At 37.1% G+C, this 13,901-nt stretch overlaps 3 protein-coding genes across 6 annotated transcripts in view; 2 read left to right on the top strand and 1 right to left on the bottom strand.

The window, feature by feature from the left end:
* LOC113499480 (DE-cadherin) overlaps nucleotides 1-13,901 on the top strand; it is a 519,450-nt gene that overhangs the window by 334,627 nt on the left and 170,922 nt on the right. The window lies entirely within an intron of this gene.
* Nucleotides 8,810-10,659, top strand: LOC113499496. Of its 3 annotated transcripts, XM_026880003.1 has the most exons (4): nucleotides 8,810-9,725; nucleotides 9,795-9,956; nucleotides 10,094-10,179; nucleotides 10,322-10,659. In XM_026880003.1, exons 1-4 carry the CDS (start codon nucleotides 9,443-9,445, stop codon nucleotides 10,643-10,645), a joined length of 855 nt encoding a protein of 284 aa, XP_026735804.1. In that variant the 5' UTR covers nucleotides 8,810-9,442; the 3' UTR covers nucleotides 10,646-10,659. The 3 variants fall into 3 exon arrangements, 2 of the variants coding, with proteins under 2 accessions (XP_026735804.1, XP_026735803.1); XM_026880002.1 differs by having other exon boundaries at nucleotides 8,810-9,956; XR_003401112.1 differs by lacking the exon at nucleotides 10,094-10,179 and having other exon boundaries at nucleotides 8,810-9,956.
* LOC113499493 (putative nuclease HARBI1) lies at nucleotides 10,314-12,385 on the bottom strand. Its single transcript, XM_026879998.1, has 2 exons — nucleotides 11,687-12,385; nucleotides 10,314-11,566 (listed from the first exon to the last, which is right to left on the bottom strand). Exons 1-2 carry the CDS (start codon nucleotides 11,893-11,895, stop codon nucleotides 10,678-10,680), a joined length of 1,098 nt encoding a protein of 365 aa, XP_026735799.1. The 5' UTR covers nucleotides 11,896-12,385; the 3' UTR covers nucleotides 10,314-10,677.

The following is a 13,901-nucleotide window of genomic DNA, read 5'->3' as shown; positions in this document are numbered from 1 at the left end:
CGGCAGAGGAGGACGAGGAGGATTCGGAGGAGGACTCCGTGAGGACCTCTTCCGAGTCGGAAGCCATCTCCGCGTCTAAAACCGGTGCGAGATGGGCGAAGGGAGGGTGGTCGGCCAAGGCGGCGCGACTGATAGAGGGGGTGGGGGTGGGGCGCACCGGGCTGCGCGACTTGGAGCGCGCGCTGGGGGCGGGGGACACTTGGCGCTCAGAGGGAGCGCGGCGGGGCGGGGGGGAGGCGCAAGAGTTGCGCGCGGGCTTGGCCTTAGGGGCGGGCGGAGCGGGCTGCGCGGGGAGTGCAGTGGGCGCGAGAGGCGCAGTGGGCGCGGAAGGCGCGAGGGGCGCAGAAGGCGTGGGGAGCGCGGAGGGCGCAAGGGGCGCAGAGGGCGCGGGGGTTGGCGAGTACGCTGCCGAGAACGCCTTGGGGAACCGAGCGCCGTACTTACGTACTAGCGCAGGGTCATCCCATGCGAGAGCCGCGACGAGGGACAACAGCTCCTCGACGACTGGCTGGGACAAGATAGGCGCGGGACGATTCATCCTAGCAACCTACCTGGCGGATTCGGTTACGCGCACGTTCCGGGAGAAGAATCCGCAAGAAACTCCCGGCAATCGTGTCCTAGCGGGCCTAATAGACCTACTACAACCCCGAGTGGGACTAACCCGGGGGTGAGTGTATGTGTGACTCTCTGCCGGGTGTAGGCAGAGAGGTGTGACCTATAGGTGTGCCCTAAGCTTGTAATACCCGCTGTCAGTCTTATTGTGCAGCGGGTTTCCTAACTGCGTGTGTGCAGAGAGCGACAAGCCGGAGCTGCCACTCAAACAACACACACGAATAGGAGGTTAGGGATGGGGAGGGTTTGGAAGTGGGCGATATCCGGGGTCGACTAGGAGGCCCCCCAAGGCCGACTGATCCGGACCCGTCCAACTGACTGCCCTGACCTGAAGGGACGGGGCGGGTGCGTGGGTCGACACCCACTCGGCTTCGTTAACACCGTAGGGTATCCACCGAGTACCACTGAGTCGTTAATAACAACAACAGCAGCGGATTTACAATGACGTATCTAAAAGAGAATGCGACAAGACCTCGAACACGTCTTTAAAAAGACACGTCGAGTGCCGACTTTTGATTGCCGACCCAAGGTTCTAAAAAGAACAAGGGAACGACTGTTTACGTGCTGTGAAGCGCGTATACACACGAACTACTATAAATAGTAGCCCGCGGCACACAACAACAACACAAACACGAAACGAGCTGTGACGCGGAGTGCGCCACGAAATATCACTGACGTAAATAGTTACGTAAGAACGAGAGCACGAGTACTGACGTCCGCACGAAACGAGTGTTGAAAGCCTTACGACGGAAAGCCCCGCTGCTTTTATACAGCGAGACTTTACCGCCGTGTGCGCCACTCCAATATGAATCTTAACGGAGTTGTTTTTACCCTTGGCGAACCCCTTTAACCTTCATTTATTTATTTAACTTTCATTAGATTTACAATTTACGAATTATCGTTACGTAATTAGTAACTTCCCTACACAAAAACTCTAAAAATGGACACAAATATGATAGTAATCTACGTTAGGATAATTAAATATAAATAACCAATAAAAATGTAAAATCTTATTTCTAATTAAATGTATGTATGTGGGGCGGGCCGCGATGTGCGCGGTACCCCAGACCATTTTTGCCGGCGATAGCGCGGCACCTTACTTTTAGTTGCTGACACAATTACAACTACTTATTAACAACTTAACCTAACTAACGTAAATAACTGCAAAATAAAAAAAAATAATATCCTATCTCTAATAAAAATGTGTGTGAGGCGGGCCGCGATTTGCGCGGTACCCCACACCATTTCGATGGCAGCAAAGTAGAAACGGACATCTACAAAATCGCAACTTTACAGGAGAGCAGATTTAGTTTAAAAGCGTGGTTATTTTGCGAGTTATGAACCGATTAACTTGAAATTTTCTATGATGCTTTAAAGTTTAAAATAACCTTCTTTATGAATTGTGTAATAGGTTTTATCGCTACATCGTTGTTTTACTGAAATAATGTAGATGTCTTTTTTTACTCTGAAAAAACATTGACGTAGAAGAAGACATCTGCCTGATAACCGTTTATACGTGTGATAAAAAAGTGCCCATTTCATTTAAAATATCTAATAAAGTAATATAATAATCTTCTGTAATACATTTAAGGATATTTATAGAACATCTTCTAAGCAACATGCAAACAGTATTCTACTTTTTTTGACCAAATTTTGTAGATGTCTTTATTTACTTTGCATTTAACATTTTATACATTATCAATATATGAGTTAACTACAACTTATCTCCATCTATTACTATCAGTTGAACTCATTTATTTAGTTACCAAATCACGTAAAATATATTATTGTAAATAAAAACGCAATATAATACTATGATTTATTTTTTATCAAAGGTATCATTGGCAGATAGGCAAATATCAAACTGAAATAAAATAAAAAAGAAACACAGAACAATATTTTAAACTTAGCAACATAAACACTACTTATTTTTACTTATAGGAGGAAAAACGAGATCAAAACGTTAACGATTAGGTACGAAAAACTAACTTATTCATCGAATTCAGCGCCATCAACAGCTTCTGATTCTTCTATGGCGCTACTATGCTTAATGTTTTTATAAAAATCATGGTATCTTGATGGGATTAAATTTTGTTGGCACAAAGACATTAAGTCCTTGTATTTTCCCGTAGTAATAGGTAAAATTTCACCATAAACTTTTCCAAGTTGTTGTGTATTATTGTTGACTTGCAAAACTCTTCTGCTTGTCCTCTTGGAACTGTCAATACACATAGGCAAACTCTCATTCAAATCGTATTTATAAAATATTTTGTTAGGTTGATCGTGTTCCACCACTATTTCACGCACTTGATTCCATTTTACTTTTTCCCCCTTCTCATTTTTTACCCATTTGTGAAGACTAAGAGTAGACTTAAAATCCAAGATATCATTTTGGTTTATCTCCACAACTTCATAGGGTTGATCGTTTGTTTTACACCAGCGTACACACGTATACCACTCCTGCGGCGAGAAAATCATTTTATTTTTGGAGGATCGTTCGATTAACGCATGTACGCTATCACCCTCTTGCTGCGTATGACCCTTTTCTAAAAATCTATGACAAATGCGAACACCAAATTTTTTGGCCACAAGTAAATACATAGCAAAAACGATAAGGTTACGATTTTGGCCTCCGCAATTATCCGACCATAAGCGTATATCCTTCACTCCCTCTTGGCTTTTTCTCTATATGTAGTTGTAAAGACAACTGGATACTTCATTTGACCCCCTTCTAGCTGTTGTCTCATTCCACATGTAAAAAATAGCTTTTTTTAGACCCATATCAAACACGGTAAAGTTATCTCTATCGATTGCCCTCTGTCCCGGCAGCAACTCTCCAACTATTTCAGGCCAGCTTGGGTTGCATGTAAAAGTTACGAACAAATCGGGGCGACCATATGTACGTACGTAAGCGAAAGCGTCCTGTGTATAAGCGTGTAAATATCTGGGGCTATTTACAAAAGATGATGGCAAAATTACCAATTTACCTAAATCGTTAGGGTTAACATTACCATCATTTGCCACAGCATCTTGAAGATGGACATAGTTCTCCGCTCTCAATTTGTTTTGGTTTAATGATATATATCGTAATCGTTCGCTTTTAACTTTTACATACATATCAACATAAAACTGATTGGCCAGTTGTCTACATCGTGATATTATATTAAAATCATTTTCTCTAACCATGATATGGTAGGCATAAAAATCCATGCATGAGACTTTTTTGTTGTTTACAGGCAAACCTATTCCAGGACTGACTTGGGGTATTTGAAAGTGGTACCCTTCTTGCCCCTTGCTGAAAATCAACGGATATTGCAATGCGTCGTAAAATTTGTATGTATCTGGTACCCTACTTAAAATGTCATTACGGGCATGCAAAATAATGTCACGGGAAGCAAACTGTTCGCCTGTGACTACAGCTACTACTTCATTAATAAGCGGTGCATTGTACCGTCTTTCATGTTCCCCAGTTGGTGTACGGTCAGGGTGCATAATCAACTTGTATTCTTCTCCCGGCATTCTTTCTAATGCTATTTTGAAAGTATTAATGAGGTATGCTCGTGCAACATTCTCTGGATTTTTAAGACAGTATCCCTTTCAACTCCATTAATATTTTGGCATCTGCGGTTAACTTCACTATTTTCGTCTCCCACAAAATAAATTTGCAAAAATTTAGGCTGATCGTTTGTAGGCAGTAAAGACCCAACCCTATGGTAAACTTGACATTGTATTTTAAATGTACTGGAAAATCCAGGCATAACAACCTCATGATCTACTCCAAATGATGTCATTTGGAAACGACGCATCACGCTGCGACTAATAGGAGCGAAGATACAATGGAAAATGTGGAAAAAACGGGGTAGATCTAAATCATAACTTATCTTCTAACCACGCGGACGAAGTCGCGGGCAACACTTACATTACATTACATTACATTTTATCCACTTACATTAATAAAAGAAAATTAAACTGCTGTGTTAATGTCCCACTGGCGGGCGACGAACGAGAAAAATAATATATTCGACGGGTGCAAAGTAAAAAGAGTCATCTACAAAACTGCTACTTTACAGGAGAGCGCATAATAGGAAAAAATGCTCCCATTTTGTCAATTTTAAACCAAATTTATTGAAATTTTCATCATTGCTTTATTATTTAATAATATATCCACATGTATGTTTTGTTTTTTCTAATTATGTTTAATTTTCGAGATATTGTAGTTGTCTGTATCTACTTTGCTCTTCAAAAAAAGACAACTGTGTTAACTACCACTTGGTCGTTTCTACATGGGAATTAAAAAAAATAGATTTAGTAAAGTATGATTGGTATATTTCAGTAAAACGAAAAGTGTAACACTTCCTATTATTAGAATTAGTTAATGACAGTCTTACATCTTAAATACACCAAGTTTTGAACTTAACTGCGCAGATGTCTTTTTCTACGTCGTCGATTTGGTGCCAGGAACATGATTAAGAAGGAGGTTAAATGAAATATTTATTTATGAATCATTCATTTATTGTAATAAAAGAAACGTAACTTCTTATACATTTTTGGAAATAAAATCAATAAAAATGTCACTGATAATTTATGAGGTAGGTAATTGCTAATTCTTTGGTTGACAATTCAACAGTAAAATTATACAAACTTCGTTTGAAAAAAAAACAATTAAAATCAAATCTAGAAGGTTCTAAACTTTTAAACTTTATATAAAAATAACACCAGTCTTAGATAACACAGTAATAAAAATGAATCCTCTAAAGTACGTTCTATTCGTACATTTTTTTAATAAAAATAGTTTTATCACTTATAATAAAAGTAAGTAGAAAACTAATTCGGAACAAAGATAAAACTCTGTATCAATACTTAAACAATTATTCAGTCTCATTACCGTCAGTATAGGAACTATGTTTCAATTTTTTATAAAAGTTATGATACCTAGGAGGTATCAGATTTTGCTGGCAAAGGGTAATTAAATCTTTGTACTTGGCACTTGTTATTATGATGGGTTCATCATAAGATTTTTTGGGATCATTAAAGCCACGGTGGGAACGAGTAGTTACTTTTCGCACCAAGTCAATTCGCTTGGGTTCTTCATCGTTTAGGTCATATTTATAAAATATGGCGTAAGGATTTTCTGCTTTAACGACTATTTCTCGAACTTGATTCCACTTAACATTCTCATTGTCTGTATTTTTTGTCAATTTAAAATCATTTAAACACATTTTGAAATCTAAAATTTGGTCTTGTGTTATTTCTATAACTTCATAAGCATCGCCGGATGTTTTACACCACCGAACGAGTGTATACCATTCTTCAGGACAAAAAATGAATTTTCTTTTCGACGATTTCTCAATGAATGCGTGGACACTATCGCCTTCTTGCTGAGTGTGGCCCTTTTCTAAAAATCTGTGACAAATATCAATGCTATACTTTTGAGAGCAGTATACATACATCAGAAATACAATACGGTTCCTGTTTTGACCGCCACATTTATCGGACCACAGGCGGATATCTTTGATGCCTCTATCAGATGACTGTTGTATAAAATTATAAAGGCAACTAGCCACTTCATTCGAACCCCGCTTAGCTATAGTTTCAGGCCACATATAACATATTCCTTTTTTAAGTCCCATATCAAAAACAGTAAAATTAAAAACAGAAAGTTTACGCTTATAATAAAACGAACTGGTTTCTCCGTGTGGTGTCGACAAAATTTTTTGGAAATCAAAGGTGGCCGAAGTTATAGTTTCAGGGTTAGAAGATGCTTCATTTTTGTCTTGTTTCTATAAAGATCTCGCTATATTTTTATCTTGAATATGTTTATTGTACTCATCTTGTTGTGGGGTTAGTGAAGGAAGGCAATTTTTAAATGCTATACAGACGTCGCACTGATCTTTTTTAGGAATATAAAAGGCTATGTTCATTTCCTTGTTAACTATATCTCGGTACTGGCGCGCTGTTCTCTCCACAATATTATTTTCCTCTGCCCAAGTCTGGTACAACTTAAACATTGTGGAGAAATTTAAATCAGCCAAGTAAACTTTGTTTGTGTCTTTTCTTGTATAATGTGACTCCACTGGTTGAAACGAGTTGACATGATCACACACTCCTTTTATTATGGCGGCTGTACAAACCTTGTTTTTATTGTTATGACGACCTCTGAAATCTTTTTCACAGCTATCAGTATTTTTATCATATTTATCAAGAGCACTCTGTATAAACTGATTACTTACCGACAGCGTATTCTTAAACATTGTTTTGCACACTTTTATACTTCTAGGGCTGGTTTCTTTTAAATTTGTTGGAAGTGTATAGTTTACACTGTATTGGCGTTTAGAATCATTCTCTGTAGTAATTCTTCGTTTCATACAACGTTTTGTATATTTACCTATAAAAACCCATTGCTTTTCGTGATCACAGAGATTCCAAAAACGATCAAAGATAAGTTTTCTATCTTCGTGAGATATTTTTGCGCTACAGTTAAATTTGCAAATACCACATGCTTAAGTTGTTTATCAGGTTGCAATTTTCTATTTCTGGACTGATGTTGTTTACCTGAATTTAATAGTAATTTACGTCTCGTATCAATCCACTTGTCTTTATTTCTCAATCGCCTTTTCTTCGTTCTATCTATACTGAACTGACGTCTTTTTCTACCATTTAAGGAGGAAGGCGTAGAACATTCACTTGATGCCTCCACAGCCGAAGAAGCATCACTGGTGTTGCTTGTATAAGATTGACAGTTTGAAAGAGAATTTTTTTTATTTTGTTTTGTTGGATATTGATATTATTAGTTGAATGTCAAATGATGTTAAGTGAAGAAACCTAATAAAAATATTAAGAGCCATTTCACAAAATGACTGCGCTCAAGTTTAGGCAAAAGAGTGCGTCATTGTCTATGTGTGCGTAGCGAGTCACACGAATGCAATATAAACAGTGTAACATGAGAGTCAAGACCGACGAAACAATCTTGAGCCGTTATTGTAATATGTTTTGGTAAAAATTATAGATTATGAAAAATTGAATATTTTATTTAGCGTAATGCGTTTACACATTACGCTAAATAAAATAAACAAAGAAACACTGATAGGTATTATGTAAAATATTTATAGCAAATGATACTTATAAAAAAATGGTAAAATAGAACACGGGGTGGATGTACAATGGGGCCGGTGTTTTCTTGTCGTCTACGTCGGATCAAATACAAAAGTGCTACTCTCTTCCATGCGGTTTAGACGGTTTCTCGTTCTAAAATGCTAAAAAAATAACTATTAATTTCAGATATCTACATATAAATCAATGTTAAATATAAAATAAAATAAAAAAAATATATAAAAAAAAATATATTTTACCAGGCAACTGATATACCCTTTTTTTTTTTTTTTTTTGTTTAGGCGGGGGAATCCTCATGGACACCCACTCCCTCGGGGGAGGAAATGGGTAGAGTCAGACTTTTACTGACTAAACCTGAACCGCCGTGCTACGTCATCCGCGTTTTTGTGTCGGTGTATGGCAATGCGTTGCAATCCTTCATACACCGACCGCGGGCTTCCACCGGCCAGTGATGTGGGCCGGTAGGTCACTTTCTTGTGTTGTGTGGAGGCCGACGTGTAAAGAGCGTCGGCCTCCTCGCCTCATATTGGGACCGCATCCATAGCACCGAATGTGGCCCTCGCCGTGGGTAGACAACTGATATACCTACTTACTTATTACAAACAATTAATAAAAAAAATATATAATTATTTTCCAAAAAAAAAACACATCTTAACAATATGTGAAAACAAACAAAATCTAACTTACGAAAAAAAAATGCAAAGCGGATCAAAATTATGTGGTCGTAGTATAATATTCACTTTATTTCGTGAGCGGTCGGAAATCGGGACGACGGAAAAAATTGCACAGGTCCTTCCGCGACGGGCGCTCGCGCCGTTCTGATCGGTGCACACTTACTTTAGTAATTTATTGTGATTTAGACTGATGTTCAAATTGATATTTTGACAAAATTTATGCAAATATTGTCAAAATAACTATAGGGTTCGATTGTCTAAAGAACATAGATTATTTTGGAATAATTTTATTTTCACAATTACTTCGTATTTCAACCAAAAAACACGTATAGAAAACAAAATTGGTCGAAGAATTTATTTTTTTACTCATTAATAATGGTAATAAAATTCAGGAATCTATTTCATTAAACGACTACAAAAATACATGTCTGACCCTGTATGTATTTTTTTAAGTTTCATTTATGAGTATTATTGATAGATTTAGGACTCCGAAGTTGACTCTGCGGCAATTTTTCAGTAAAATGGTTGTGGGAGATGGGTCATTACAAATAAAACAAAGCGATTTTAGTAAATGCGTTACATTAAACGTCAATATAAATGATTAACCTACATTTTATATTCGTTCAATAAATTCTAGGTATTACCTAAGATGGTAATAAAGAAGCTCAAAGTCTTAACAATTCGGGAAAAAATGTGAAATGGCTCTTAGGCCCGGTTTCACCAACATCGAATTAACACGAGAGTAGCTACCCCAATATAAATTTATTCTAACCATTTACCCCTTGGTTAACTTCAATTTCATTTCACCAAGTTAGTCTGCGGATATCTTAATCTTGTTTAGTTACTCTGTAACCTTGAACGAATGGATGGAATGAAACTAGAACGCTACCAAGTAAAATAGTCCGGTTGTTCCGTGCCTGAGCAATGGCGCTCCCTATTTTCTAAAATTGTTTGGATAATGTTTTGACTTATGCTTTGATCATATTTGATTAGTTTCCTTGTTTATAATTGTCATCAAAATAAAAATAAATAAATAAGACCTGGAAATGGCAAATTATAAGAGAAAGCGATCTGCTAATTGGATGGCATCAGAAAAGACGCAGCTGGTAGATCTAGTTACTGAGCATTTTCATGTCATAGAAAATAAAAGAACCGACGGGGTTTCAATGAAGCAAAAACTTGCGGAATGGACGACAATATCCAATAAATATAATTCGCAGACAACGCTTTCCCACCGTACTGCCGAAAATTTGAAATCCCAGTGGGAAAGTTTAAAAAAAGCTACCAAAAAAGAAGCATCTTTTAAGAGGATGCATTTAATTAAAACCGGTAAGTGTATGTTACAAAATTTTTATGGCAATTGTATCTATAAATCTACAAAAACTTGTTTTTTCTTAGGTGGTGGACCATCAAGGCCGAAGATTGATGATCCTCTTCAAGAGAGGATCCTGGGTCTTATAACGCCAAGTGCTGTAGGTCTACATAATCCGTATGATAAAGATAATGTAAACGTTACAGAAAATATCACGGAATCATTTTCAGCAGAGGCACATAAAAAGGGTTTGTCAGATATCAATTCATACCTAATAAATAAAAGTAACAGCCTTAAGCTTTGAATAGTATGATAATGTCTCACGAAAGTTTAAACTCAATGTATTGTGTCTTGCACGATGATCTTCTATTATATATTTTTTCAGACGAATTATTACATACAATTCCTGGCCCTGAGGTTCAGACTAAGTCAACACACCACGTTGATACTAATGAAACCATGAATAATGTGGTAAAGTTGCACACTTTTTACATCATAGATTCAAAAATATTAAACAAAAATGTTCCTTAATTTTAGTAAATTACCTGTTTCTTCATATGTGTACTGTATTTCCATGTTTACGGTTGCTTTACATATTATGTATCTTTTTTAGGATTGGGGCGATTACACTCCAAACTGTCTAAAAACGCCTGTTTCAGAACAATTGAAACCTTCAGGCAAAAAAAGGCCTTATTCAGGAAAACGACTTGAATGGATGTCGAAAAGGCGGCCGCAACTTACGAGAGCCTCTCTTGAAAACTTGCAGGAGTTGAAGGGGAAGGCTATTAATGTCCAAATCGAGCATGCAGCTAATGAGAGAGAAGAAGCTAAAAAATTGTTTGAAATCCAAATGGATATACAACAAGAAATTTTAAAACAAGAAAAAATTAAAACTAGGTTGCTACTTTTAGAGTTGAGACAAAAAAAACGCAAATAAATATTTATTGCTTATAAAATTTGTTTTATTGGTTACAATATACTTTGAAAATAATTATTAATGATAGCATCTCGCACTGAATTGGGCCTGATGTATTGTTGTGGATGTTGTGGTTGCTGAGTTATCTGACCATGGTGTAAAAGTTCATCCCATGGAGCTGGAAGTTGTAGTGCGGGATCATCAATGGGATTGACTTCACCTCGTTGCATCAACATATTATGCAACACGGCAGTGGCTACAATAATAGTCAAAGACTTGTCCAGCTTAGTGCGAAGCCCTAAGGCCAATGCAGGAAACCGTTTCTTCCAGATCCCGTATGACCTTTCAACAGGATTACGAGTCCGTATTTGTGACTCGTTATAGAGTTGTTCCACTGGAGTCCTAGGGTTCTCTAAAGGCGTCATCATGTACGAAGTGGAAGCATACCCACCATCTACTAACAGCAAAGCATTGCCATACTGGCCAGTTTCAAACTTACTTTTTATGCAACTATTATTGAATATAGTGCTGTCGTGAGATGAACCTGGCCACCGGGCTACTATATCAGTGATCTCCAAGTTTGCATTGCAAATAGTTTGCACGTTGATGGAAAAGTAGCCCTTTCTGTTGCGATATAGTTCTGCATGATCTCCACCTGGTGAGGATATACGGACATGAGTACAATCCATTGCACCAATGACTCGCGGAAATCTAGCGATTTGAAAGAATGAATCCTGTTCTTTTCGTATTTCCTCGCGTGTTGTTGGAAATCGGATATACTCTTTGTGCAACGATGCTATTGCTGCACTGACTTGGTGAATAACTCTGTGTGACGTTGGTGTACTGATACCGACAAAGTCACCAATGCTCATTTGGGTATTATTTGTTGCGTAAAATCTTAATGTAGCTAATAATTGATTGACAGGCGATATTGGCTTATTTCTGAAACAAAACGAACAAGTGCTAGAATTAATTTCCACTTTTTACATAGAAGAAGGCACCTTTTTTAAATAAAATTTGCATAAATTACATAAATAACATGCTATTATTAAGAAAACTCACCTATCTGATGTATACTCCAAGCGGTGCTCGATTTTTGCCAGTAAACTTAATGTTGCCTCCTTGGATAAGCGAAATCTTATCACAAAATCGTGTTCGTCGTACTCTTCAAAATAATTAGCCCTTTCCTTAAACCACCGTGGACGAGGACAAAAATAATCATCATCTTCGCTATCGGTTTCATTTATTAATGCATACAAACGGCGCGCCATTTTTTAAATGCGATGAACTGACTTGACAGTGACACTTCTAACCAAAGATTAGCAGCTTATATGACCGAAATTGGCGGTATATGACCTTATTCTAGTATAGAGGTTTTATCATTAGTTTAAATGTTGGTGAAACGTAAAATGGATATACTCGAGAGTAATTAACGATTTATTCTTGTACTAAGACTTATACTATGTTGGTGAAACCGGGCCTTAATGTAGTAAGTAATCCTGTTAATATTTTTTAAGTAGGTTTTTTCCTTAAATAAAATAAAATTAGTTAATTCCCTGACGAACACAAAACTGTCATTAAAATCAGTTTATTAATTCAACACCCATCTCTATTAGATACAATAGATACATCACTACCCGCCCGGCCGTCATTTACAGATTGTTGTTAACCTGATTACTTAACTAGTTCATAAATAATCTATACTAATATATAAAGGTGAAGAGTTTGTTTGTTTGTTTGTTTGTTTGAACGCGCAAATCGCGTAAATCGTAAATAACTTATATCTTCTAACCACGCTGACGAAGTCGCGGGCAACAGCTAGTAATAATAATTATGTCTTCTGACGACGAGAACAGACCTGTCTCTCCGAGTATATTACAAACTACTAAGAAAAGAAAGTTTTCAGTGAGTGAAAGAAAAGTTTCAAAGGGAGCGCAAGTCACGTACGAGGATTTGGAAACTGCAAAATATTATCAACGCTGCACATGGGACCAGAATGAATTAAATACTGATGTTTCAAATCTACCTCAAATAACTTTTGAAGATGAGCCCAAGGACCCACGAAACAGCGTTCGCGGCTCTTATCGCCCATGAAACGGAGAAAGTGCCAAGCGAGAAACGATCGGTAACTTATGTTAATATTATTAATCTTATAAGAAAAGGCAGAAAACAAAAGACATTACATTATTGCAATAAAACCATTTTTTTAAATAACAATTATATTTATTTCAGATAAAGAAAAACGTAGGCTACTGGATGATGACATAAGGACTCGAGCTGTACGGAATCAAGCTATTGCTGATTATTATATTACTAAAAAGAAGAAATTAGAATCAGAAATAGAACACATGGAATTAACAAATAAAAAGTTAAAATTAGACTTAGAGCAAAATAAAGAAGTATTAAAATAAAGTTTTGTTTTTCTTTATTGAATGAACTTACAATTACACTTCAATTCACAGTTATTCACTCAAATCAAATCTGGAACAAATAAAATATAACATTAATCATTTATGCAGGGCTCCGAAACCGGTTGAAATTCTTAACCGGTTTCGGTCATTGACCCCAAACCGAAATTAATTTAGGTTAAAGGTTGTACTTTACCGTTTTTACCGGTTTTTGCAGAATACCGGTTTTTCATTAATTTTGGTTTTGGTGGTGAAAATTAACCGGTTAAAACCAAGTTCGATAAGAGCCCTCGGCCCCCGCTACCCTCGCTCGACAGGCCTGGACGATGCGAGGTCGTTTAGTTACAAAACTATTAATCGCACTCAAGTTCGCAACGTCGCCGTCTGTCTTCTCCAAAATTCGTACTGCAGGACTACAAGGACTGAAATTTGGCGACGAAGGATGAATAACAGAGGTGAGTCTTATTTGAATTAAATATGTTGACGCAATTTTAACTAGCTTTCGTCTTTACTTTATTTAGTTATTCCTTTCAGGATTAAAGCGAAGCAAATCTCCGTATCCTTTAGATTCAGAAGATTACGATTGGAAGCGCCCTGCATCTACATTTTTGTTAAAACCAAATATGTGTACTTCGGAGAAAAACAAAGTCAAAGTAGAAGTTGTGTAGAAACAAGAAAATAAAATATGTTTGCCTTGTTCAGAACATTCTAAAGTAGTAATAGACCAAAGGAATTAACATTTTACGGATCTCATTAAAGAGGAATTAAAGCATTTCTTACCATGTATGCGTACAAGATGTTATGTAAAAATATTAAACTTTTTGAACACCGAAAAAGGTTTTCATACTGACCAAATTGAAGTAAGTGAT

The sequence above is a fragment of the Trichoplusia ni genome, chromosome 12 (assembly GCF_003590095.1).
Source record: "Trichoplusia ni isolate ovarian cell line Hi5 chromosome 12, tn1, whole genome shotgun sequence".
Taxonomy (NCBI): Eukaryota; Metazoa; Arthropoda; class Insecta; order Lepidoptera; family Noctuidae; genus Trichoplusia; species Trichoplusia ni.
The sequence above is the reverse complement of the archived record's forward strand: the minus strand, read 5'-3'. Positions and strand labels throughout refer to the sequence as shown.

What these genes read in the sequence shown, in the direction of transcription:
- LOC113499493 (XM_026879998.1), bottom strand. Translation starts at nt 11,895, where the DNA reads ATGGCGCGCCGTTTGTATGCATTAATAAATGAAACCGATAGCGAAGAT. An exon ending in TTGGAGTATACATCAGATAG is followed by an intron (nt 11,567 to 11,686) that starts GTGAGTTTTCTT and finishes GTTTTGTTTCAG; the next exon opens with AAATAAGCCAATATCGCCTG.
- LOC113499496 (XM_026880002.1), top strand. Translation starts at nt 9,443, where the DNA reads ATGGCAAATTATAAGAGAAAGCGATCTGCTAATTGGATGGCATCAGAA. An exon ending in AGCAGAGGCACATAAAAAGG is followed by an intron (nt 9,957 to 10,093) that starts GTTTGTCAGATA and finishes ATATTTTTTCAG; the next exon opens with ACGAATTATTACATACAATT. An exon ending in ATGAAACCATGAATAATGTG is followed by an intron (nt 10,180 to 10,321) that starts GTAAAGTTGCAC and finishes TATCTTTTTTAG; the next exon opens with GATTGGGGCGATTACACTCC.